The sequence below is a fragment of the Ipomoea triloba genome, chromosome 12 (genome assembly GCF_003576645.1).
Source record: "Ipomoea triloba cultivar NCNSP0323 chromosome 12, ASM357664v1".
NCBI classification, from domain to species: Eukaryota; Viridiplantae; Streptophyta; class Magnoliopsida; order Solanales; family Convolvulaceae; genus Ipomoea; species Ipomoea triloba.
Window position 1 is genome coordinate 2390564 of NC_044927.1, and position 22595 is coordinate 2413158.

At 37.6% G+C, this 22595-nt stretch overlaps 4 protein-coding genes across 5 annotated transcripts in view; all 4 read right to left on the reverse strand.

Annotated features, from left to right (window-relative positions):
• Nucleotides 1-2977, reverse strand: part of LOC115997909 (ATP-dependent DNA helicase DDM1) — a 7067-nt gene extending 4090 nt beyond the window's left edge. The window contains exons 1-7 of the mRNA XM_031237327.1: nucleotides 2780-2977; nucleotides 2483-2584; nucleotides 2140-2370; nucleotides 1962-2045; nucleotides 1020-1366; nucleotides 661-850; nucleotides 323-498 (exon numbers count right to left, since the gene is read on the reverse strand). Coding sequence (XP_031093187.1) covers nucleotides 323-498; nucleotides 661-850; nucleotides 1020-1366; nucleotides 1962-2045; nucleotides 2140-2370; nucleotides 2483-2551 — 1097 coding nt within the window. The 5' untranslated portion in view covers nucleotides 2552-2584; nucleotides 2780-2977. The remainder of the gene's footprint in view (nucleotides 1-322; nucleotides 499-660; nucleotides 851-1019; nucleotides 1367-1961; nucleotides 2046-2139; nucleotides 2371-2482; nucleotides 2585-2779) is intronic.
• Nucleotides 2978-6118: 3141 nt separating this feature from the next.
• Nucleotides 6119-9905, reverse strand: LOC115999919 (sulfite exporter TauE/SafE family protein 3-like). 2 transcript variants are annotated; one of them, XM_031239874.1, is made up of 12 exons: nucleotides 9578-9905; nucleotides 9206-9365; nucleotides 8849-9049; nucleotides 8459-8523; nucleotides 8336-8372; nucleotides 8163-8224; nucleotides 7982-8068; nucleotides 7534-7584; nucleotides 7238-7459; nucleotides 7047-7140; nucleotides 6556-6696; nucleotides 6119-6428 (listed from the first exon to the last, which is right to left on the reverse strand). In XM_031239874.1, exons 1-12 carry the CDS (start codon nucleotides 9794-9796, stop codon nucleotides 6346-6348), a joined length of 1422 nt encoding a protein of 473 aa, XP_031095734.1. In that variant the 5' UTR covers nucleotides 9797-9905; the 3' UTR covers nucleotides 6119-6345. The 2 variants fall into 2 exon arrangements, with proteins under 2 accessions (XP_031095734.1, XP_031095733.1); XM_031239873.1 differs by having other exon boundaries at nucleotides 8333-8372.
• A 1225-nt stretch (nucleotides 9906-11130) lies between these two features.
• Nucleotides 11131-16525, reverse strand: LOC115998912 (U1 small nuclear ribonucleoprotein 70 kDa-like). Its single transcript, XM_031238581.1, has 10 exons — nucleotides 16215-16525; nucleotides 15444-15558; nucleotides 15283-15362; nucleotides 14841-14916; nucleotides 14677-14741; nucleotides 14515-14577; nucleotides 13004-13085; nucleotides 12750-12912; nucleotides 12268-12333; nucleotides 11131-12165 (listed from the first exon to the last, which is right to left on the reverse strand). Exons 1-10 carry the CDS (start codon nucleotides 16311-16313, stop codon nucleotides 11472-11474), a joined length of 1503 nt encoding a protein of 500 aa, XP_031094441.1. The 5' UTR covers nucleotides 16314-16525; the 3' UTR covers nucleotides 11131-11471.
• Nucleotides 16526-17783: 1258 nt separating this feature from the next.
• LOC115998909 (proline-rich receptor-like protein kinase PERK4) lies at nucleotides 17784-21778 on the reverse strand. The gene is made up of 9 exons (XM_031238579.1): nucleotides 21662-21778; nucleotides 20754-21537; nucleotides 20107-20613; nucleotides 19856-19942; nucleotides 19691-19761; nucleotides 19505-19581; nucleotides 19255-19399; nucleotides 19006-19167; nucleotides 17784-18893 (listed from the first exon to the last, which is right to left on the reverse strand). The coding sequence occupies exons 2-9, from the start codon at nucleotides 21424-21426 to the stop codon at nucleotides 18597-18599; spliced, it is 2019 nt and encodes a 672-aa protein (XP_031094439.1). The 5' UTR covers nucleotides 21427-21537; nucleotides 21662-21778; the 3' UTR covers nucleotides 17784-18596.
• Between the last annotated feature and the right edge of the window lie 817 nt (nucleotides 21779-22595).

Here is a 22595-nt window from a genome sequence, read left to right on the forward strand (position 1 = left end):
ACAAAAAAAAAAAAAAAAAAAAGAAGAAGGGGGGGGGGGGGGGGGGGGGGGGGGAGGAGAAAAAAGGGAAAAATATGCAGTGCCAAACAGAGCCACCTGTCAAGACTTGCCACCTCATAATCTCACAAGTCATTGTCAAGATTAAGCACTAGAAAAACGTGTGCCAACAATTGCTAAACTTTCCAAGGACAAGATGACAAATTGCAAATATGCACTTATTTCCACAGGATATGAAGTAGAGTTAATAATACCATGGTAGCTTAAATGCTTAATAAGTTTTTTTTGCAATTAAAATAATAAATATATAAATAAATAAGATTACCATGACTCAAATTCATCATGAGATGAGAATATATCAGGTAGAATGAAATTCAACAGCGACCAAAGTTCCGCCAAGTTGTTTTGTAGAGGTGTTCCAGTTAAAAGGAGCTTATTTTCTACAGGTAAGAGTTTCAATTCCTTAAACAATTTGCATTTCGAGTTTTTCAACCTGTGCCCCTAAAATAAGAAGGAAACAGTGAATAAGACCAGAACAGCAGTAGGCAGAGTAACTAAACTTCAAACCAATGGCCTAAGGGTTGAAAAATGATAAATGATGAATATCCAAACTTAATATACAATTTTATTTTATTTACTTGTTTTTGCATTAGTGCACATTACCTCATCAACCACAAGATATTTCCAACCATAATGCCTCAAATGCTTTCTTGCATCAGATAACGCAACTTCATAGGATGTAATTACAATGGGGAACTTGGCACCTATTGTCCTGGGCATGTGCTTTCTTCGTAATTCATCTCTTTCCTTCTTGTCACCATGGTAGATTATTGCATTTATTGATGGCACAAACCTTACAATTAGAGGATAAAAGGGTTTTAAGTCATTGGAATCAAAGCTACAAGTAATAGTAAATATAAAGAGATAATTTGAATTCATAAAAAATGGAAAATCCTAACTGGACTGGCATATGCTACTTAGCTTCAGCCTTCAAAAGAGGATGAATAAGACATTTCAACTACCTATTAATCTCATTCAGCCAATTTGAAAGAGTAGAAAGAGGGGCAATGACAAGGTAAGGTCCATTCAAGCCATTTCCTTTCAAGTGCGCAAGAAAAGCAATTGTTTGAATTGTCTTTCCAAGTCCCATTTGATCAGCAAGGATTCCATTTAATCCATTTTGCCACAAGGAGATCATCCATTTCACTCCTTTAATTTGATAAGACTTCAATTTCCCACCAGTCAGCAATGGAACAAGCTCAGACTGCTCTTTTTCAGCTCTCTCCTCCTCAGTAAGGGATGAATAGTCTGAGGAGTCACCTTCTTTAGATCTTGTCAGCATTGCTGCAACAGCTCGCTTTGCCTTTTTCTGTGTGCATGATATTCTATCAGAAAAAAATGCAGCAGAAAATAGCTAGAAAGTATGCATCCAGTGCTAAGTGAATAATCAGCACCCTATTAATTGCATGCTGCAGCTTATTGCCTCTTATCTACTCAAAGATATGTTGTGCCAAACAAGGTTTTGTACAAAGTGCATTTTTGGAGTAGATAAAAGGTTTTGCATTGATTTTGAGAAGCTCCTGAGCTCCAATTTGAGGCTTTTTTGAAAATATTTTTCTTTTGGAGACCTTTTAATGAAAAGCTTGTGTTCCAATATTAGCCAATTATTCTAAATAATTATAAAGAATATATTCTCAGAAGTTCTTTATATAAGCTCTTTTTAATTTTATTTAAAAAAAAAAAAAATTGATCTCTTTGCCTTTTATCTACTTAGATTAGACCAAACAAGCACTAAAAAATTAAAAATAATTTAGATGGTCAAAAACTCAACAAATAAAAAAGTATCAACAGGAAAAATGTTAACTGACTGGTTGGTAAACAGATATGATCTTAAGTATGTGAAATAATTAGATATCCTTGGTCACTTTCATAGTAGCCATAGACTAGATGATAAAGAGACTTGCATTGTTGTAGGTGGCTTTTTTCTTTCTACCACGACCTCTCTTATTTCCTGCAACAGTTTTGTCTTCATCTTCTTCAGCTGCATTCTGATCCCACAAAAAAATAAATAAATAAGGATTACCATTATTAGCAGAAAAAAAGGCAATATTAATTTTCCATGTAAGTAATGGGATAATATACCACAGTTATGTCATCCATTTTCTCAAACAGAAATTCTGAATAAAGTTGTGTCTGTGTGAGAAGCTCATCCAGCCTTGAAAACTGAGTTTCGCTCAAGTCATCTGCCTTGTTTGGGTCATTTTCCTCTTCCTCCTCCTTTAGACGATTTTCTGAGAGTATTTCTTCTTCTTTCAGCATTGACTGAGATACATTAGAAGAATCTCCATTTTTTGCATCAAGGAACGCTTCTTCCTGCATTTATCAACAATAACAGCAACCAAACACACAACAGAGCACTCGTAAACCTAGACTCTCTACTAAAAAGACGAAAAATCGAAAACAAAAATAATAAATAACATAATACCTCATCTTCGAGTACAGAAGTCGGAGAATCCACAGTAGGCTTGTTCTTCTCTCCCTCTCCGGTCTCCATCTCGTTCAGAAGCTTCAGTATAACACTTGTTCACTAACAAAAAAACAAGATCGACTCAACAAACCTCCAAAAACAGCAGAAAACTTCACATTTCTCTCATAACCTCCAAAAAAATATCACTAAAACTGAACATTAGGGCACAAAAACGTTGAAAATACAGCTCGCAAATATACAACCAGGAAAAAATAAATTCGAAACAATTTCTGCTCAACAAAAAGGAATCCTTACCAGGAAAAGTGGAGGGAATGTGAGGAGCTTCAAAATTGCAGACAGAAGTGAATGGAGGCGCGATAGAAAATGAGACGGCCTTTGCAACTGCAGCACGCGCTTCGACAGTTCCACTATTTCTGGGATTATAAATAAAATTAATAAAATAAATCTTTTCTAAAAAAGTACTGTAAATTGTAATGTCGGAACCAAAGGCGGGAAACCCATGCTTTAAGATTGCCCTTGGAATGGATGTTTATTTACCAAAAGGACCACCCGGTTGCGTCTTTGAAGGCGCACATTAATTAAAGCATTTGTTTTCAAAATTCAAAATCCCCCGTACGGATGAGTGGATGAGTACACAGTAAACAGTATTTTTTTTATTACGAGTTGTTTTAAATGTTATTAGGAAAGACAAAATATGAGGAGAGTAAAAAAATAAATTAAATTTGATTTAAAAATAATAATAATAATAATCAAAGTTGTCAGACGTCTGACTCGCCCAGCCTTCGTGAACTCAAACATTGTAGATCCCCTCCACTTCAGCAGGTACTATTCCAAAAACCAAATAAAGTACTCTGTTTTTTACTATGGATGGCAAAAACCAAATAAAGTACTCTCTTTTCTACTATGGAGGGCAAAAATCATATTTCTCAACCTACTGAAACACAAAACCTACTGAAACACAAAGAGTCCATATTATCCTCACTGAGACTCGAACTCACCCATTTCATATGTAAGTGCAACCGAGTACTACTATACCACAAAGTCTTGGCAGATAAACACATTCAATTCATAAGATATCATAATATTCAAAAATGATAAAATAACATTTTACAATAAAAAATGTTAATAGTACGTAGTAACTATTAAAAGTCTTTTTAATGGTAAATGGATTGATCCATTAAGACATAAATTTTAACAGGTCAATCCATTAATGATCCAAAACACATTAACTCGTTAAGTATTATTTTCGTGTTGTGTAACAAATTGTAAGATCTAAAATAAATTATCAAATCTAAATTATAATTCACTCGAATTCATTAATCTAATCCAAAAACAAATTTAGAATTTCTCATCCGCATTTGTGAGAGGCATAGATCTAATTCAAACTCATTTCATCCGATCCCCATCTATTAAAGGCACAAATCTAATTCGATCTCATTTCATCCGATCCCCATATATTAGAGGCACAGATCTAATTCGATCTCATTTCATCCATCAAATAGCGGATCGGATGAGTTCTAAATTTAACAAAATAAAATGAATTGTAATATAGGATTCAAGCCATCAACAATTAAAATAATAATAATTTTTCAATTATCTCCTCTGATTGTTTATCCATGTAATTAACATCAATAATAGCTTTGTATAATTATAAAACTATAGATGTTTATAAATTTAAAATTTAAAATTTTTCATATTAGTCTAAATTAAAGTTTAAGATGGAGTATAATTTAGAACTTACATATTCTCAAGATTGTATGTCCACGTATAAATCTGCCCATTAAATCAGAAATTACAAAAATCAGAAACAAAAATTGCAAAAACATAAACAAAAATTGCAAAAATTAAAAATCAATAATAAAAAGTTACTGATTTCGACAGATTTATGAAGTTGCTAATTATAGAATTTGTTATTTAAAGCAGGATGACTCAACCAATCAAATCTATAAAGTAGAAGAAGAGAGCGAGGAACTTTAAATGACGCAATAGTGGATGACTGGATGGCATATGTGGTAGCGGCGGCGCCTCACTCTTTTCAGAAGTCTGAAAAGATAAATATGTTTACAAATGTAGGGTTTGGAATATATATGCGTGCGAGGGCTTGTGCTGGGTGGGTGGGTGGGTGGGGGTCAAGATTTCGTTCATCACAAAAATAATGGACGGATGAAATCTATAATTAAAACATTTATAGTGATATTTTTGTAAATATGTATAAGCGACGCCTCACTCTTTTCGTAATTCTTAAAAGATAAATGTGTTTATGAGCTTAGGATTTGGAATATATATGCGTGCGGGGCATGTGCGTGTGTGGGTGGGGGGTCAAGATGTTATGTGAGAAATGTTAATCGATCTCATTCGTTCATCACAAAAATAATGGACGGATGAGAACTATAATTAAAACAATTATAGTGATATTTTTGTAAATATGTATAAGCGACGCCTCACTCTTTTCGAAAGTCTTAAAAGATAAATGTGTTTAGGAGTTTAGGGTTTGGAATATATATGTGTGCGGGGCCTATGCGTGTGTGGATGGGGGGTCAAGATGTTATGTGAGAAATGTTAATCAATCTCATTTGTTCATCAGTAAAATAATGGACGTATGAGATCTATAATTAAAACATTTATAGTGATATTATTGTAAATATGTATAAGCGATGCCTCGCTCTTTTTGGAAGTCTTAAAAGATAAATGTGTTTAGGAGTTTAGGGTTTGGAATATGTGGCCGAATCAGGGGTCGAGATGTTATGTAAAAATTGCTAATCAATCTCATTCATCACAAAATAGTGGAGGGATGAGATATATAATAAATTAACAAATATAGTTATACTTTTTGTAAATATGTATATTTTCCATTGCATCAATTGAGCGGGAAAACAGCAACATGGAAAAAAAAATGTGTTTATGTGAAAAAATAAGAGAAAATTTCAGTTTTAGTATATTAATTAGGTTTAAATTGTAGACTCAATCCATAAATTATTGTTCTATACAACTTTTTTCCTTTTAATTGTATTGAAAGTAGCTGTTTAATCAATTGCTTATAAATTTTGTTAAAATTAAAATTTTATTTTAAATTTTCAAATTATTAGAAGACAATTGATCATTTTGTAAATTTTTTCCAAATATTAAAAAAAAAAAATCACATTGATGATTTTAAGTAAATGTTGAGTTTGTTGTAATGTTGATTACACAAGAATATATATATTGCCAAAAGCTTAGCTATTAAAATTTGATGGCTTACATGATTTTTTTTCTTTTTATCAAAACATTTTTTTTTTTTAGAAAAGAAGATCTTCAATGTCCAAAACAAAAGTATGGTGGCCATAACTATTCATTATGGCCGAATTTATCCAATATTGAAGAAGAAGCCAAACATGGTTTCTTTATCCAACACTTATCACAAAGCTAAGAGCCATTTATGGTTTCTTCGTCCAGGTTTGAGCGAAGAGCCATGGTTAGTCTTCATCTAAAATTGGAGTTTGGACGTATAAGTCTTAGTTAGTTCTTTATTCCGTTGGCAATGATGAATAACCTTGGACAATATAATTTTTATTTTTTATTTTTTTAATACAAATTTAAACAACACTTCAAGGCTAACCATCAAAAAGAAAAAAGAGAGAAAAAAAAAAGCAGAAATTTACTCAGAATATATACCAAAATTGAATAACATGTATGAGTATTATTTCACACTCCTTGGCATAAGAAATACACAAATATCACAACCAACACATATGATCATGAAACAAATGACAAATACTTGACTTGCTTTGCACATAAAATTGAATACAATTAAGTATAAACATGTATTCATCCTCATCCTCCTCCTCATCATCATATCTGAGAAATCCAGTGTATGTAGGATACTAGGAATGATAGCAGAGGTTGTCAAATCCCATGTAGTCATGGTTCTCCAGCTTTTCTATCATGTCTGCTATTCCTACACCACCTGCATTAGTTTGCAAGAAAGCTAAATGGGTAAGTACCCTAAAATGATCTCGATCGTTGATCAAGGTTCATTTATATTTTAGTTCTCCACAAATAATAATAATAATAATCGTGAATCGCTATTTTACCTAAACTTATTGCACTGACAAAAATGGTCAAAGCCAGTATGAAAATGATAATGGAAGTCCTCCCAAGAATGGCTATGACCCTTCTCACCACATGCTGGCCAGCAAGGGCAGCAAATGTAGCCACTAGAACAAAGTAAGAAGCTGCAAATGGCAAAAACATAGTTCAAAACATGTGTTTAGAGTCAGAAACCTTAACAACATGTTTGGTTTACAGATAAGATTTTAAGGGAATAGGGATGTGTTTTCGTAGGGAATAGAATAGACAAGGAATAACATATGAATTCTGATTGGGAATAGCTATTCCTTAACTTTCGAAGGGAATAACTCATTCTCAAAAATGCTATTTCCGAAAAATAAAGTGCCAAAACAGATAATGGAAATATGGAATAGGTTTGTCTCAATGAATATTATTCCATTCTCGACCTATACCATGAACCAAACGTATCGTAAAACATAAGCAAAACATAAGCAGATGATTGTAAATGTCTTACCATAAGGTATTGGGAAACGTTTCAGAAGGTAATATTGAACAACAGACATGGAGGACGAGAATGTCATCGAGAAGGTTGATGTTGCACTTGCAACCTGACAACATGTCATGTCACGTCGTGCACATAATATATAAAATGTAAATAAATAGATAGTTTCAATATCAGTTTAGACTTTTGAACGGTCAATGTACCTGAGGAGGAATCCCGAGTTCTAGAAAAAGGGGTCCAAGGATGAATCCACCTCCTAGACCAAGTAACCCTCCAACAATCCCAGCCACCATACCACAGACACAATACAAGAACAGAAGATGTGGCTTCCAACTCTGTATCTCTTTTCCCCTGGATGCAACTATCCTGGTGCCCTTGTACAAGCCTATTGCTTCATACAGAGAAACAGAAGCTGCAATGGGTATCTGAGAAACATAAAATCATTGTCAAGAATCCATGAAAATCTAGTGATGATGACATGATCATTCAGATAGTTTACCTGCAACAAGTTGACAATCCAGTACCAGGTAGAGCATGTTGTAGTGTATGTCTGCAAAGGGATTCATAAAAATGTTGGATGTGATTCACATTCAAGAATTGTATATTATGGGGCAACCCTAACCAAATTGGTCGAACTGTTGGTTTGGTAATCACAAGATTCCAAGTTTGACTTCTAGTTGGAGTGGCCTACTGGCCTTCTTGGTTTGAGCTGGTCAACTATGGGCAACCTGATTTACCTTTGTGTGATTCTTTACCGGCTAAGGTCACAAGACAGGGTTTACCTAGTGTGATTCTTTACCGGCTAAGGTCACAAGACAGGGTTTACCCAGTATGATTCTTTATCGGCTTATGTCACAAGACAGGGTTTACCCAGTGTACATCCTTGGATAATAACTACGGGTTTCCCTCTTCACCGAAAAGAAAAAAAAAAAGAATTGGGATATTACCTTTATAATCTGTATAGCTAGGAAAGCCAGCCAAACAAACAGCAGCAGTGCAGACTCTTTCCAGTAAATGTTGTTCATCATAGAAACCTATATTTTAAGGGTTTTGTCAGTGATTACACTGTACTCATGAGATCAAGAATATAATAGCAGATAAAACAAACATGGACCATAATGTTCTTGCCTCTTCATTTAGACTAGACTTGGGATTACTAGGAAGTGCTTTATAGTCCCCACCAGAACCCTCTGCAATTCAATAAGTTAAACCAGCAGTCATGATTCACTGCACTACTTTGAATATACCCAAAAAAAAAAAAAAGATTAGATTTTGTATAGAGAGAGTGATAGACTTACCACCTGGTTTGGATTCTGATTCTAAAAGCTGGGCTGCTTCCTGAAAATGACAAAACATTCAAGTTTGTTGGATTTATGGTTTCTGTATTTTTTATTTTTTAGTTTTGTTGCTAAGCAAAACCTCACCTTTCTCATCACTGTTTCTTTCTTCCAGGTTTCAATTCCTTTGAAAAATGCCTTAGTTGATGTACCTGCAAGAACAAGTTCAAAAACTCTATACAGCTTGCTATTGATGCTGTCTGTTGAGCATATAATATATAAACATAAATGTGCAATCAAACTATTAGTTTAGACTTTTAGGAACACAATTTTAATTTGGTATAAGGTAAAAAGAGATTGTGGTCCACGTGTTGCTTGGAGTCCGTTAAAAAGTAACCAGCTGGTACACGTGAAGAGCGTGTAATATACTAAGTATAAACATAAATGTCCACTATAACTATCAACTTAGTCTTTTAGTTGAGACAAAACATTTTGTTCAATTATGTGTGCTGTGGTGATTAGTTGAAGGTGATTTACCTATGAAGAGAATGATGAGCAGGACAGTGACCATCCAATCAGCAAAGATAACATTGAAAGCCACTCCAATGCTTATGCCAAGCATCAACATAGGTTGAAACAGGAGGGCTAAGTCATAGTCTATCAATGGCATGTCCAATGTAGGATGCCTAAGTCTCATGTTGTAATACACTGTTGATCCAGCTGCCCCCATGATCATACCTGCAGGTAACTCAAAAACAGTTAGGTGTTGCATATTACAACTTTCTAATTTATCAGCTTTATAATTCTTTTTACTTCGTTTCTGCGTATTATTGATCAATCACGTTTACAAGATACAGAAAGTGATGTATTTATAGAAATACAAGAGTTACATACATTTGGAAATGGCTGTGGATGATTTGGGGTCGAAACCGATGATGAGAGTGAGCATAGGAACAAAAATGCCACCACCTCCAACCCCTCCAACACTCCCCAAAGCTGCACCAAGAAACCCCACCATACTTCCCACCACCACTTCCCATCCAAACTTCATCTCCTGCATTCTCCACACAACATATTACATTATTGAAATCGAAAACATGCCATGATGAGGGGCATCCCCAGTCAAGTTAATCAGATTGTTAACTAGGTAAGGTTACAAGGAGCGGCCTATTGGTTTGAGCCAACAGGGTTTACTCTAGTAGTTGCAGGGTCACAAAAAGAAAAAAAATGGCATGACAAAAGAGTAGATAAAATTTGTTGTCTTACAGGCCAGACAGGCTGATAGGAGGAGTGTCCATCCCACAAGAAGTGCATTAGCCTGACTAAAAAGCGTTCTGCTTTCTTGTCTTCCACTGCTGGTTCAGGGGATTGCAGGAGCCTGTCAGTGCTCCCTACAACCGCGAAGAAGCCATGGATGAACACTAAACATGTTGCTGTTATGGAAAAAGCCAGAGTTCTTCTACTCAACTCGCTCCTCAGAGCCATGGCAATTACCCAGTAAGTCTAGCTAGCTCTGAGCTCTGCTATGTGTGTGTGCACTGGTATCTGCAGGCTAGAGCTAGCTTGGAAGTGGTGTAAATAGGGGATGGATGGAGGAAAGCTAATGAGTGCACGCTTTAGTGCATACTTTTCTATCTTACATTTATAAGAGAAGATGAAACACCTAGCTCTTAGTTCATAAGCTGTAGCTTAAGGAGTGGTAGTAAAAAATCTACACTTTGACTGATTCTGTTCATTTCCTTTTACCTAGAACGGGAGTTCCTCTTCCTACGTTAAGCCTATTAAATGTTAAGTACGTTCAGTCCCATAACTGATCGGTTTAAACTAAGAAGACCCTTAATTGGAAGGCGAACTTGTAAGCTAGCTTGTGGTTACCAAGTCAACATGTTGTCTGTCCAAGTGTATCGGGGTTGTCCTCGCTTAATTAGCATTATATTCTTACATGCATTCCTTATGGAGATATATTTTTCGTAAGAGTTTGAACAGTTTTTTATTGAACTTTAAAGTTTTGTACACATATATTTGTGAAGCATTATTAACACCAATTGCATACATATAGTAAGTGAACCTAATTATATACGAATGGTGTTAATGTTGTAGATTATACTCTTACCTATGTACTTAATGTGACAAATAATAATTTAAATACAGTTACTAAGTTGATTTATAATTTTATACTTACTAGTGAGACGTAATTAGCATATGTATATTGTAATAGAACCAAGTAGTCCGCGTTATGAATGATTGAAGGGTGTTACTGTTAGCAAAATATTGGATCGGATCTGTTTAGCAATATATTATGTATATATGAGTGACATTTTGGTTGTCCTTAACTGCCTCTCTGCCTGTGAAACTTCCGGGAAGGTCTTCAGGAGTTGCGTCCTTTGTAACTCGCAACCACTTTGTTTTTATGTTGTTTGTATTGGGTGTAGCATAATTTGAGGATGAGTCCGTAACTGGGTTTCACTGCTCTGTCTGCTGGTTTGGTTGGGAATATGAAATCCACCGCTTGCGAAGCTTCTAGGAAGGTTCGTGGTTTAAACCGACCGTACCTACCACCAGTGCAGCTTTAGCTAAGAATAAGCTAAACGTTTGGGTATTACCGTCAAGAATGAAGAATATCGCAAAGAAGCTTGTTATCGAAAATTCAACCTAAAGTAGTATATGAATCCAACGTTTTCGAGTCAAAATACATCACAATTGGAAAGTATGAATTGGCTGCTTGTTACGCGAATGTTAATTCTTCAAGCAGTCAAAAACAATTAAAACTACCGCCAAGGATAAGTAAAGCTAAATGCCACAACGAGAGAAAAAGAATAGACTCAAAAAGTAAGTCACCACTCACCACAACACTGAAGATTAAAAAAAAATTCGACCATGAAACATTCAAAATCAAGGAGTACTCGAAACATTAAAGAAAAACTAGTGCCTGACCACTCACTCGTATGTTTCTCCAAATTCTCCAATGAACATACAGGGTTCACAACAGAATAGAAAATGGAACTGAGAAAACTAAAAGGCACTCCGAGAACGGGATATACTAGTTTCTAAAGCTCGCTAACATCAATCACATTCACTGCCAACACAGCTCCAAAAGTGCCGTAGGAACATTGAGACATAAAACAAGTAAATAAATCAAGAGATGGTTGGCCTTCAAGCATTAGTACTCGTAGTCACGAGAACTTGGCCTATCAGACTTCCGATAATCACGGTCCTTTTCAGATGGCTCAGATCCTGCGCGGCCATATGCATAATCATCATCCTCCATTTGTTCATATCGATCACGACCAGAATCTTTGTAGCGGTCATCATCTCCCCGTGCATCCTGGTTATCATACTCACGACTTTGGTGATGGTCATAATAATCATAGTGTCCACGGTCACGATCTCCCTCTGAACGCCTATGCCCAAGATCAGACTGCTCATACCACCCTTGGTCATCCTCCATTCCTGCATGATCATAGTTCCTCTCCTTTTCACCATGTCGGTCTTGCTCATGATCATAATCATAGTCTCTATCACGAGAACGCCCACGATCATTGTCAACATCAAATTCATAATCTCTGCCTCTATCTCTATCCTTCTCACGATGACGATCTCGTTCCCGCTCCTTATCTCGATCTCTATCACGATCCTTTCCACGTTCACGGTCCCGTACTCTATCACGGTCACGCTCCTTCTCTCTATCACGGTCACGCCCACGGTCCTTCTCCCTATCCCTATTTCTATCACGATCCCTGTGGTGCCTCTCATCCCTATGCTCACGATCCCTTGGCCTGTCGTGAGATCGCTCACGAGACTTTTCTCGTTCTCTTTCCCTGTCCCTACCCCTCTCACGGGATTTCTCTCTGTCCCTGAAATGTTGCCAGAAAGTTCATTAGAACATTATGCATGCTTCTATACACATTTTTACAGCAAATAAGAACATTACAAAAACAATATAGGCAAATGCTTACCTCTCTCTGTCATCTCGAATCCTTGGTTCCTCAGACCTAGATGGTCCTCCTGGCTGCACTTGCTCCCTGAAGGATTGAAAAGGCCAACAATCAAAATTTGTTACCTAATTACCTTACATTTTGAAGCATGTCATGAATGAAAATTATCTGAGTTGTTCTTTTAGTAGAGCTATACTAAGTTTATAACCGTGGTAAAACCTAAAATTTAAAGAGGGAGGGAGGGTGGACACAGGGACATTTCACAAATAGCAAGCCATATTAAAGCAAAAATAAAACGTGTGACACCAAGAAGAGAACAAGTTAACAGTTTAATTTCACAAATTTTGTTTCCACTTTTATACTGTTCTCTCACATTACAATTAACATCATTTAGTTATATTTCAAACCTAAAGGTGTTCCCCCTTGGTGGAGAAGAAGAGCTTAAGCCTTATCTTTTCTGTTAACTTAAAAGGTAAGCACATATGTTGCAACCACATGATTACCTCCCAGAGGACCTCTGGTTAGGATCTTCATTTCCAACCCTTGTTGTTCCAAGTCCACCACCTAGCCTTCGGGGGCGCCAATTTGGGACAGTTCTCCCCCGTTCAACATCAACAAGCACCCTTCTGTTATCAATCTTCTTCCCATCAGCTTGTTTATATGCAGCTGAAAAACACATATTTGCGGTCTTGGTAAAATGTATAAATGATACAAAGAAATGAGGAAACATAAAATAAGCCTTAGAGAAGGATAAAACCTTTCATATCCCGAGTATGAACATACTCAATAAAGGCATATCCTCTAGGTTTGTTGTTTGTCTTGTCTGTAACCAGACGAACCTGAAACTCAAACAACACAAAATCAGCAATCATCTTAGGAAAGAAATTCATATCTACATGCCAAAATGCAGTTTTAGCTTTATTTTTATTTCATGCAATTAAACATTAACTAAAGTCCTACTGGCACGGCAGACAGGCACTATGCCTCATAAGCCGTGCTCACCTTTTATCATAGAGCTCCCAGGCAATAGGCATCACCGTCACTGGTAGAGTAGCGAAAAAACTGTGGCGAATATACAGTTGCCAGACATTCTAGTTTCCCCTTACCCGGGAATGTTTTGGAAATAAATAAAATAAATAACTATAAATAATATATGAAATACCAGGCTCCTCAACTGCAGAAACATTTTTGATAGCCTCTAAATCCAAAAATAAAATTTTAGTAGCAGAAACCGGACATATGAAAGTTAAAAAGGAGAGAGAGATGTTGATACTCCCAACAAATTTTACCCTTGACCCAGCGCAGGAAAGGTATGAGTCTCTCTTGTTGCTTCAAAAGGGCCAAAAGGCATAATGCATCACTGCTCTGCTCAACTTAAGATTTTCAGCTTAGTTTGGCAGGATGAAGCACAGGCTTCAGGATTAAAATGGTTCCATTTTGACAAGTCAAGGATCCAAACGACACCGTGAACAAATTTCTTATTACCAAGAACATTACCTACCAGATGAACCCCCTACCAGAGAAGCTCCTATGAGAATGTCAAGACTGATGGGAAAAATTTAAGACCCAGAAGGGCTAAAGAAGGAATAGAAGGATCACTATTACAGTCAGAGGGAGTAAAATTTTACCTGAGAAGCAATCAAAACTTGTCTTACCAACCTCTAATTTAGAAGTAAAAAGGGATGCTAACTACCTAATCTTTTTCTTAGTGTAGGGTATAAATTGGAACAAATATGGTTGTAATATTCAAGTTACATGAGGGAAAGGTTCTAACAGGTACCAACAACAATAAATAACTTATGAAATATATTTAGACAAATGCCATGCAACACAATACACACAGTAAAAAAGAAGACTACTTACAACTGCTATGGATATAGAACTGAAAAAAAGTAGGGAACCGATTTCTTCCATGTAAAATTGCTTTTAAGAAGTTTATAGATAATTCCTCCATTCCAATATGAAAATAAATTCTTGAAATGAGAATACAAAATAACAATTAGTCAGAGTTACTTCCCAAGTATAATTCCATTAATTGGTCAAGAAATAACTGGTACTAGATTCATTCTAAAGCAAGTATAGATTCAACCATTTCGACACATCAACAATATTAATGGACTAAATTGAAAGATAGACAACCAATTTGGGATGGAAGGACAGCATTGGGAAATTTACAAGAGAATAGCAATCCCACCATATAGGTTACCTCTTACCGACTCAAAAGCCAAAAATTGGAACCCCCTGTGGGGGGTGCGCAATAATACCTACCCTCTTTATAGGACCATAAGCCTCAAACTCCCTTTTGATTCTGCTTTCAGTTGTCTCATAGTTCTGTTAACAAACAAAAAGCCATCAAATGAGTCCCCTGCAATGCGAATATATCTATAGCTAAATTTTAAAATAATCAACTTTGTAATAATATCTACTCACGAGTCTAGATACAAACAATGTTTTGTATGGATCTCCTGTAGCATTTGGGTCATTATTTGGATCATCTGCAAGAATATAATTCAACATCAACCAATACTTTCAAACAATCAAACACACACTCAGGTATGAATTAGAGCAAATGCAAGAAGCAAATCCAAAAGTACATTTTTCAAGCTCTTCAGCAGCCTTTTCTGCTCCCTTTTCAAGCCTTAACTTGTGGATCCTGGCCCTTCTTTCTGTCTGTTATATAAAAGAAATCAAGTGAAACATATTCAAAAAATGACTTTAGAAACTTCAAGAAAATACCCTTATCATTTAGGAAAGCCAGTGAGATGATGATAAAAATAAAAAATAACCAATGAATGATGACCAATAGAGAGGAAGAACATTAAAGAGCATCTTAAAAATGAGGTCTGATAAAAACTGTGAAGAATAGAATAAACAAACACTTTCATTCATGCAAAAAATACATTATGCAATAGGTTAGTGGAAATCAAATTTTTATGTCAAGCTGTGTCCTTACCATCTACAGAGCAAAATCCAGTGATTAACTTTACATAAAACACATCATGAAGATTTTTATTTTTATTTTGGAAAATATCTTACCGGAGTTTCAACTTCCTTAACAGGTGGAGCATATTCTGGATCACCCGGCTCAGCAAAATTACTAACAAATTGAGCCATTCCTACAGATGGAAAATGATTTACATTTTAGCTTCATGTTAATCAATTAAGCAATCAAATTCATCAGAACAGTAAATAGAAACCTGTATATGGAGGACATTTTCTCTTCTCAGGAGGTGGTTTGAATTCCAGAGGTGGGCGAGGCTCAAACAGTTTTAGCAAATTAGCTGTCAAACCAGTAGGGTGGCTTTGACCAATCTGCATTACAATTAACTAGATTAGTAGGAGGAAGAAAAATGCCCTATAAATTAATAGGGCATGTTAGCACTTATTAAAAAACATTGCTGAAACCGTTTCAATCATCTAGAAAAAATTGCATTTGCATCCGCTGCTGCTTGCCAGAAGAAAGACCAAAACAACAAAGTTCAGGTTACTGAAACTGTTTCAATCATTCAGGAAAAGTCTCATTTGTCAGCTACTGCTTGCCAGAGCCCAGAAGCAAGACCAAAGCAACAGAGTTCAGGCTTTGAGCTAATCTCCTCAAATCTTATTGAGCATTTAGCTTTCCATGAGGAATATAGCACAAATAAGATAAATAAAAGCCCTACATAGACGTAGGATCAACACAAATTATCACCAATACAGTGAAAATACGTCCAAAACAAACTCTTCAAAACCAATCCAAAGCCATAAATTCGTTACACTAACTCACAACCGGCGGATGCAAAACTCAAAAGCAATTTAAGGAGGCGAGTGGAGTAACATAACGAATCAAATTAATCTTAACTGATATAGCGTTATATTTATCAAAGTAAATATAAACAACTCACATCCTCATTAAGTTAAATCCAGAGAGAATTAGATAACAAATCCAAGCTATCCTACACTTAAGCAGCAATAAAACTATAATTTACCAGCTTGAGTTGCATAACATTGGCACGGTTTTGGGCCTTGGTGCGCGCCTGAACGGCGGCGTTGTTGTTGCGCATGAACGCATCGTTGGGATCTCCCATTGTCGGCGATATCGAAGCGAAAACCTAGGGTTTCCCCTCGAAGTGAAACGATCGTCGCGATTACGGTGAACGGACGGCGAAGATCAGATGCATCTATATAGAGACCTGGATTGGAGAGAGTGAGAGATCTCTATCGCAGATAAGAGCGGCAGCGAAACCAGAAAGCGAAGCGGAAGGGTTTTGAGAGCGAAGCATATACGTATTATGTATTTACAGAGGACGCTAACGAGTTTAAGATATAAAATTTATATATTTAGTTACGGAGTATTTAGTAGCAATCTAACCAAGTTATAAACTAGTATTAGTCTTTCAAAAAAAAAAACTAGTATTAGTTTGATGTTTGATAACTATAAGACGTAGGTGTCAAACAGATGAGTTAGCTCGAGACCTAACTTGTTTGAATCAGATCAATTTGACTTATTAACTTATAATTTTTTGAAAGATTCTTTTAATACTATTAATTCTATTACAATGCAATATATGTTCATAAAAATATATAATATACATATATTTTTCCGAGTATGTGAGTAAACCCTCGCCCTGTGATCCTAGCCGGCAAAGGACCACAAGGAGGTTAACCAGCCTAGGTTGCCCATAGCTGACCGGCTCAAACCCGGGTGGCAGACGGTTTCGAACTCAGGACCGCGAGCGTCTTGGTCTTGCCACTCAGGCTGCCCTTACGGGCCATGTATACTATAATATAAAGTTATTGTCAATGAGATTATCACATTAGAAGTATTTATTATTTAGTTAGCTTTAACTACCGTACTAATTAGTAATTACTACATTAAAATAATTTAAAAATTATAAAATTTTATTTGTTTCAAATTAAAAAAAATAAAAATAAAACTCTTACTTACTACTTTGTAGTTAATAATTGCAATTTGTAATCTTATTATTATTAATGTTATTGCATTTTTTTTTATTTCCTCATTTTCTTGTAATAATTCTTACGGTACATAGTAGAAAATCAATAGGTAAACTTGTACAAATAATTTTGAAAAATATATAACTTAAATGAATCGATATATAATTTTTAATTTTTAAAAATTTATTTTTAAGGCTATGGAACATGTCGGGCTTTAACTTTTATTTTTCGTATCGAGTCAAAATTTAATTGGACCAACTTGCCCCGATCCAAAAAAAGTAAATGAGATAATTGCATGCACCTTGAACCGGGCTAGCCCAAATATATTGTTCGCCTGTTTGACACCTCTACCACAAAGTTTCGATTGTGAAATTAGGGATTTCGCCTCCAATTCAGCTCTGGACATTATACATAGTAGCCAACAAACTAAAAAGAACGATATTACCCCTCTATCAAACGGTGATTTAACGTGAAATCTAACAAAGTCTGAATTTAGGTGACATTTTCGTAGTTAAATGACAAAACCGAGCAAAAAATAATTAAAGAACTTTTATCGGTCAATCACAATATTCGGACCTAGCTGGTATATTCTCATAATTAAATTGAACAAAACGCTATATAGACCTCATATGTACTTTGACCCACTTTGTATAATCCCCTCATTTATATAATAATTGTTCCGTGTTGGAAGAAACTCCAGCAAACTCCAAATATACAAGCAAAGTCCACATTTTTTGGCATATTTATACATACTGAAAACTCTACAATACCAATCAATACAGGTGCGTTTTCTGCTCGGTACAAATACATAATTGCAATAAGTGATAGTGTTAATACCCGCTTACGCTGGTCGGATTACTCAGATAGTATTCTCACGGTCGGTAGATCGGCCACTCGGCCCGACTGGTGTTCGGTCTGACCGCCTCAGATCGGTCGTGACCTCGGTTGCTTGACAGTGGATATGTCGGGGCCGCCACGTGCTTTTTCCCGCTTGGGCAAGGAGTGAGATAGGCGCATGCGCGCCACGTGCTCGTCATGCCGGAGCCCCGGAGATCGCAACTTTCCCCTATTATAAATACCGCATTAATGAGGAGAGAGAGGGATCTTTTTGGCTAGACTGTGCACTAAGCCTTGAAGTGTGCTCGGACAGTAGGAAAGCCCACTGCCGACCCGCCGAGTCTTTCGAGCCCTTTTTACATTGTACTAGGGCTTTGATCCTTTTGCAATAATAAGAGATCGTATTTACCCGTTTTAAGCCTCGTATTACCGTATTTAGCGTTATCAATAAGTATATGATTAGAAATCCTTACCAATAATACTTGGTACATTCATATATAATGTATATGGTAGTACCAAGTAAGCTTAGCAACAATGTTGATCGGTATATATCTGGTGGAAGATTAGTAGGGTAGAAGTTATACTCTATTAAGGTTATTGACTTGGTAGCCATAATGCTCCGTGGAGTCGCTGTTTGAGGAGGAGGAAGACGCCGGGTCGAGTCCATTCTCGCCGGCGTTACCTCCATATTCACTGCTACTGTATTCTTGGCTTGCCATTACCATTTCCCTGAACTTCATCATATCTGCATTGTATGCAGAAGTGTCGTACAACCGACTGTCGTTTGCGCCGCTGCCCACCACCGCACTCTGAACGGCCTTAGGATTGCCATTCAGGCTCTCCAACGAAGAGTTCCCTTCCAATGTGTGCATAATCTGCATATTCCATTGCCAAAACCCGTACACATAATTAGGGATGTCAATCTTAGCCCAGAATCGATAAGTAGATCCGATAAGCCCACAAATGCTGGCTCTGTATTAAAATTACCTGGCTCATCTTCGGGCGTCTTTTAGCAGAGTGACGAATGCTGGCAGCAGCGCAAGCCGCCATGCGAGACATCTCGTCCTGGTCGAAGTTTCCTTCGAGACGCGGATCAGCCAATGGAGCATAGTTGCCATCTTCAAGAGCTTTGGCAAGAAGTGGCCTAGCCTGTTCAAGTAAGAAGAAACCCGAGACTTAGTAGGAGAAACTACACTGATTTTGAGGCTCTGTGGGAACAAAGATTCAAGAGCAAACCCAGTCTACTAAGCAGTCTTCCTCATAGTTAGTGATATCCACAGGTCTACGCCCAGTAACAAGTTCCAGAAGCATGACACCAAACGAGAAAACATCAGATTTCTCTGTCAGCTTGCCGCTTGATGCATATTCTGGAGCCAAGTACCTAAAGTCACAGACATTTGTTCAGTTCCTTAACTGAATCATCATATCATCATCCTAGATTAAGCTAAAAGAGCACTTCATACGATTGAATGGTCACGTTACGTACCCGAATGTTCCCATAACACGAGTTGAGATGTGGGTGTTATTGTCATTAGAGAGTTTAGCCAATCCAAAATCCGCAACCTGGAAAATCATGTCCACACATAAAGTGCAGTAAGCATATTGAAGTATCTATCATTATTCATTGCTAATTTGCTAGCTAGTAGTATACTAGTATGCAGTTTAACATTACCATGGCTTCAAAGTTCTCGTCGAGCAAGATATTTGCAGTCTTGATATCGCGGTGGATGATCCGAGGATGGCCTGCATTTACACAGCAAGACAAGTCAATAAGAACATAAACAACTAATACGAGTAACACATCAAGAAAGGGAAGGAAAGGAGGTGTTTTTCATACAGTCTTCATGGAGGTAAGCTAATCCCTTGGCTGATCCCACTGCAATTTTAAGCCTGGTTGCCCAATCCATTACTGGCTGACCCTTTCCTGCAGATTTTTTGCGTTAGACAACAAGCAATTGATGCACAATCATTACAATATGTTAAGAGCCCACATTTCAAAATAAGAAACATATGAGTTTATAAGATTATGACAGCCTAGAACATGATATCAGAGCTTGTTCGATCCACTTTGACGAGAAATGTATGTACCATGAAGGTGGAATTCCAAGGTTTTGTTGGGAACAAATTCATAGACCAACATTCTCTGCCCCTGGCCAATGCAATACCCAACAAGGGAGACAAGATGGCGATGGTGAACTCTGCTAATGATCTCCACTTCTGCCTGGAACTCTCTTTCCCCTTGGCCGCTCCCCGTTTTCAAGCTCTTCACCGCCACATCCTTCCCGGAGGTCAACACGCCTTTGTGCACGTACCCGAACCCGCCTTGCCCCAACAGATTCCCCTGAGAGAATCCGGCGGTGGCTGCAGCCAGCTCTTCATATGAGAATTGGGACTGGTTGAAACCACCCATGCCTGGCGGCGATGCAGGTAGGGGGGAGGGGGAGAAACCCGCGCTGTATTCGGTACTAATATTGCCTGGTGAGTGTGGCGGCACTGCAGCCCAGCCACCGGGCTGCTGCGGCGGAATCTGAAGAAATTGAGGGTTATTAAGCCATTCCGTGGAGCCATTGAAGTATTGTTGATCTCCGCCCTTAGCTAATCAATCAAAAAATCTCACTCAAATTCAATAAACCTCTTCATTAAGCATCAAATTAATTCAACAAATCTCTTCATTAAGCATCAAATTTCAAAAATATAATTGAAATTGAAATCTCGATAGAGGAAACAGAACAAACCTGGAGGTGGACGTTTGACGTCGATATAGTAAGGCTGTTTCTTCTTCTTCCTGTTACACATTAGGCAAATAACTACGACGGATAGCAACAATATTGCCGCGACGAAAATACCGGCGATGATAATTGCGTTATTATTCACTGAAGACGAAGGCGCGTTGCCGGAATTTGGAGACTCCGATGAAGGTCGTGATGGCGCCGATGAAGGCGGAGATCGTTTTGCAGCCGGCGCCGGCGGTCCTCCTGCAGGTACAGCCGGCGGAGGCAGGAATACGGTTGGAGGATTGCTATTTCCGGTTGCATCAGGGGAGGTATTCGTCGGTTCAGATTGTAACGGCGGAGAAGGTGTTGATGGAATCGGTAAGGCGTCGGGCGTCCTGGTTGGGGCGGGGGACTGCGGCGGAGCTGGTGAGGGAAGAGGCGGTGATGGCGGCGGGGCGGATTGGGAGCGAGGAGGAGCAGCGGACGAAGACGGCGTGGGCGGCGGAGCGGAAGGAGTCGGCGGAGGAGAAGATGGCGGCGATGGAGGCGGCTGAGACGACACGGGCGGCGATGATGATGATGATGAAGCCGGCGGAGATGGCGGAGACGATTCAGGGGGAGAAGAAGAAGAAGATGAATTATTTGGCGGCGGTTCGTTAGGACCGGATGGTGTCCCGGACGGAGAAGTCGCCATTTTCAGATGACTTCCCGACCGAGATTTGAATCGTCAAACACCAACAAACCGCCGGCAAAGGAAAATTACTCCTCCCACCCGATTCCCTCTCTCTTTACATATGATATGCCCCTAACAAAAACCAATAATTCAAAGATTAGCATTCTGGGAAGCATTGGGAGCTGCATATATGCTTATGAATTTCAGAATAATTCAATGAAGAAATGCAAGAAAGGGAGAAAAGAGATGAAAATACCTGAGGAAAGAATGAGAGAGAGGGAAAGTGTCATCCTGTTCTGTTCTCTTCATCTCGCCATGAAAAGGTATTCTCATTTCCTCCTACAAACAAGGGCCTGTCTTGCCTTCTCTCTTCCAAAATCTTTGGCTTCCAATTTTCCACTTCACAGTCTTATTTGTTCGCAAATCGCAAGTACATATATTATGGAAAAAAGTAACAGTGTCCATTGCATGGGAGAGACTTGACCATGGTTCGGTTTTAATTATGAACCAATGGTTGGATACCTATAATTATTATATTATATGTTAATTTTAGGTACAAAATAAATAAATTGAAGTGATGTAGTAAAATACGAATGTAATTACAAATACCTATCTGATACTAAATTTGTCCGGACTACGATTTTACAATGATTTTCCTATCAAGTTATGTTTAAATGCTCGTTAGCTCAACGGGTGGTAGAAGTGTCCGAACATGTCCGTTGTCTTCAGTAACAGCCAAAAAAGTCCCTCATTTCGTAATAAATACAGTATTTATAGGAAAGGAATGAGACCGGGGCCGAAGAAACCCCTACACATGCCCTATTGTCCTTGAAGGGAGGAGACTTATATTTGTACCGAACTGAATAGGTTGGTGCCGATCAAAGGTGGTTGAGTGTGTGTGATTAGTCAAGGAGCCTTGTACTTAAGCCAACTAGAGTAGCTCGGCTCAAAGTCTCATCGGAAAAAGAGGAGATAAGGTCATGAAGTCGTGTCGGACTGGCCCAGTCAATAGGTCCGTTACCGACCATTACACACTAACACAGTTATAGGGGTATATTCCCCGTTATAAAGGTATCAAATTTTTGGGGTATATTCCCCATTATAAAGGTATCAATTTTTTATATCAGGATTTACAATACAATATGAACGTTGATACATAGTACTCGGAATTTTTTATTTTTTTTAAACAA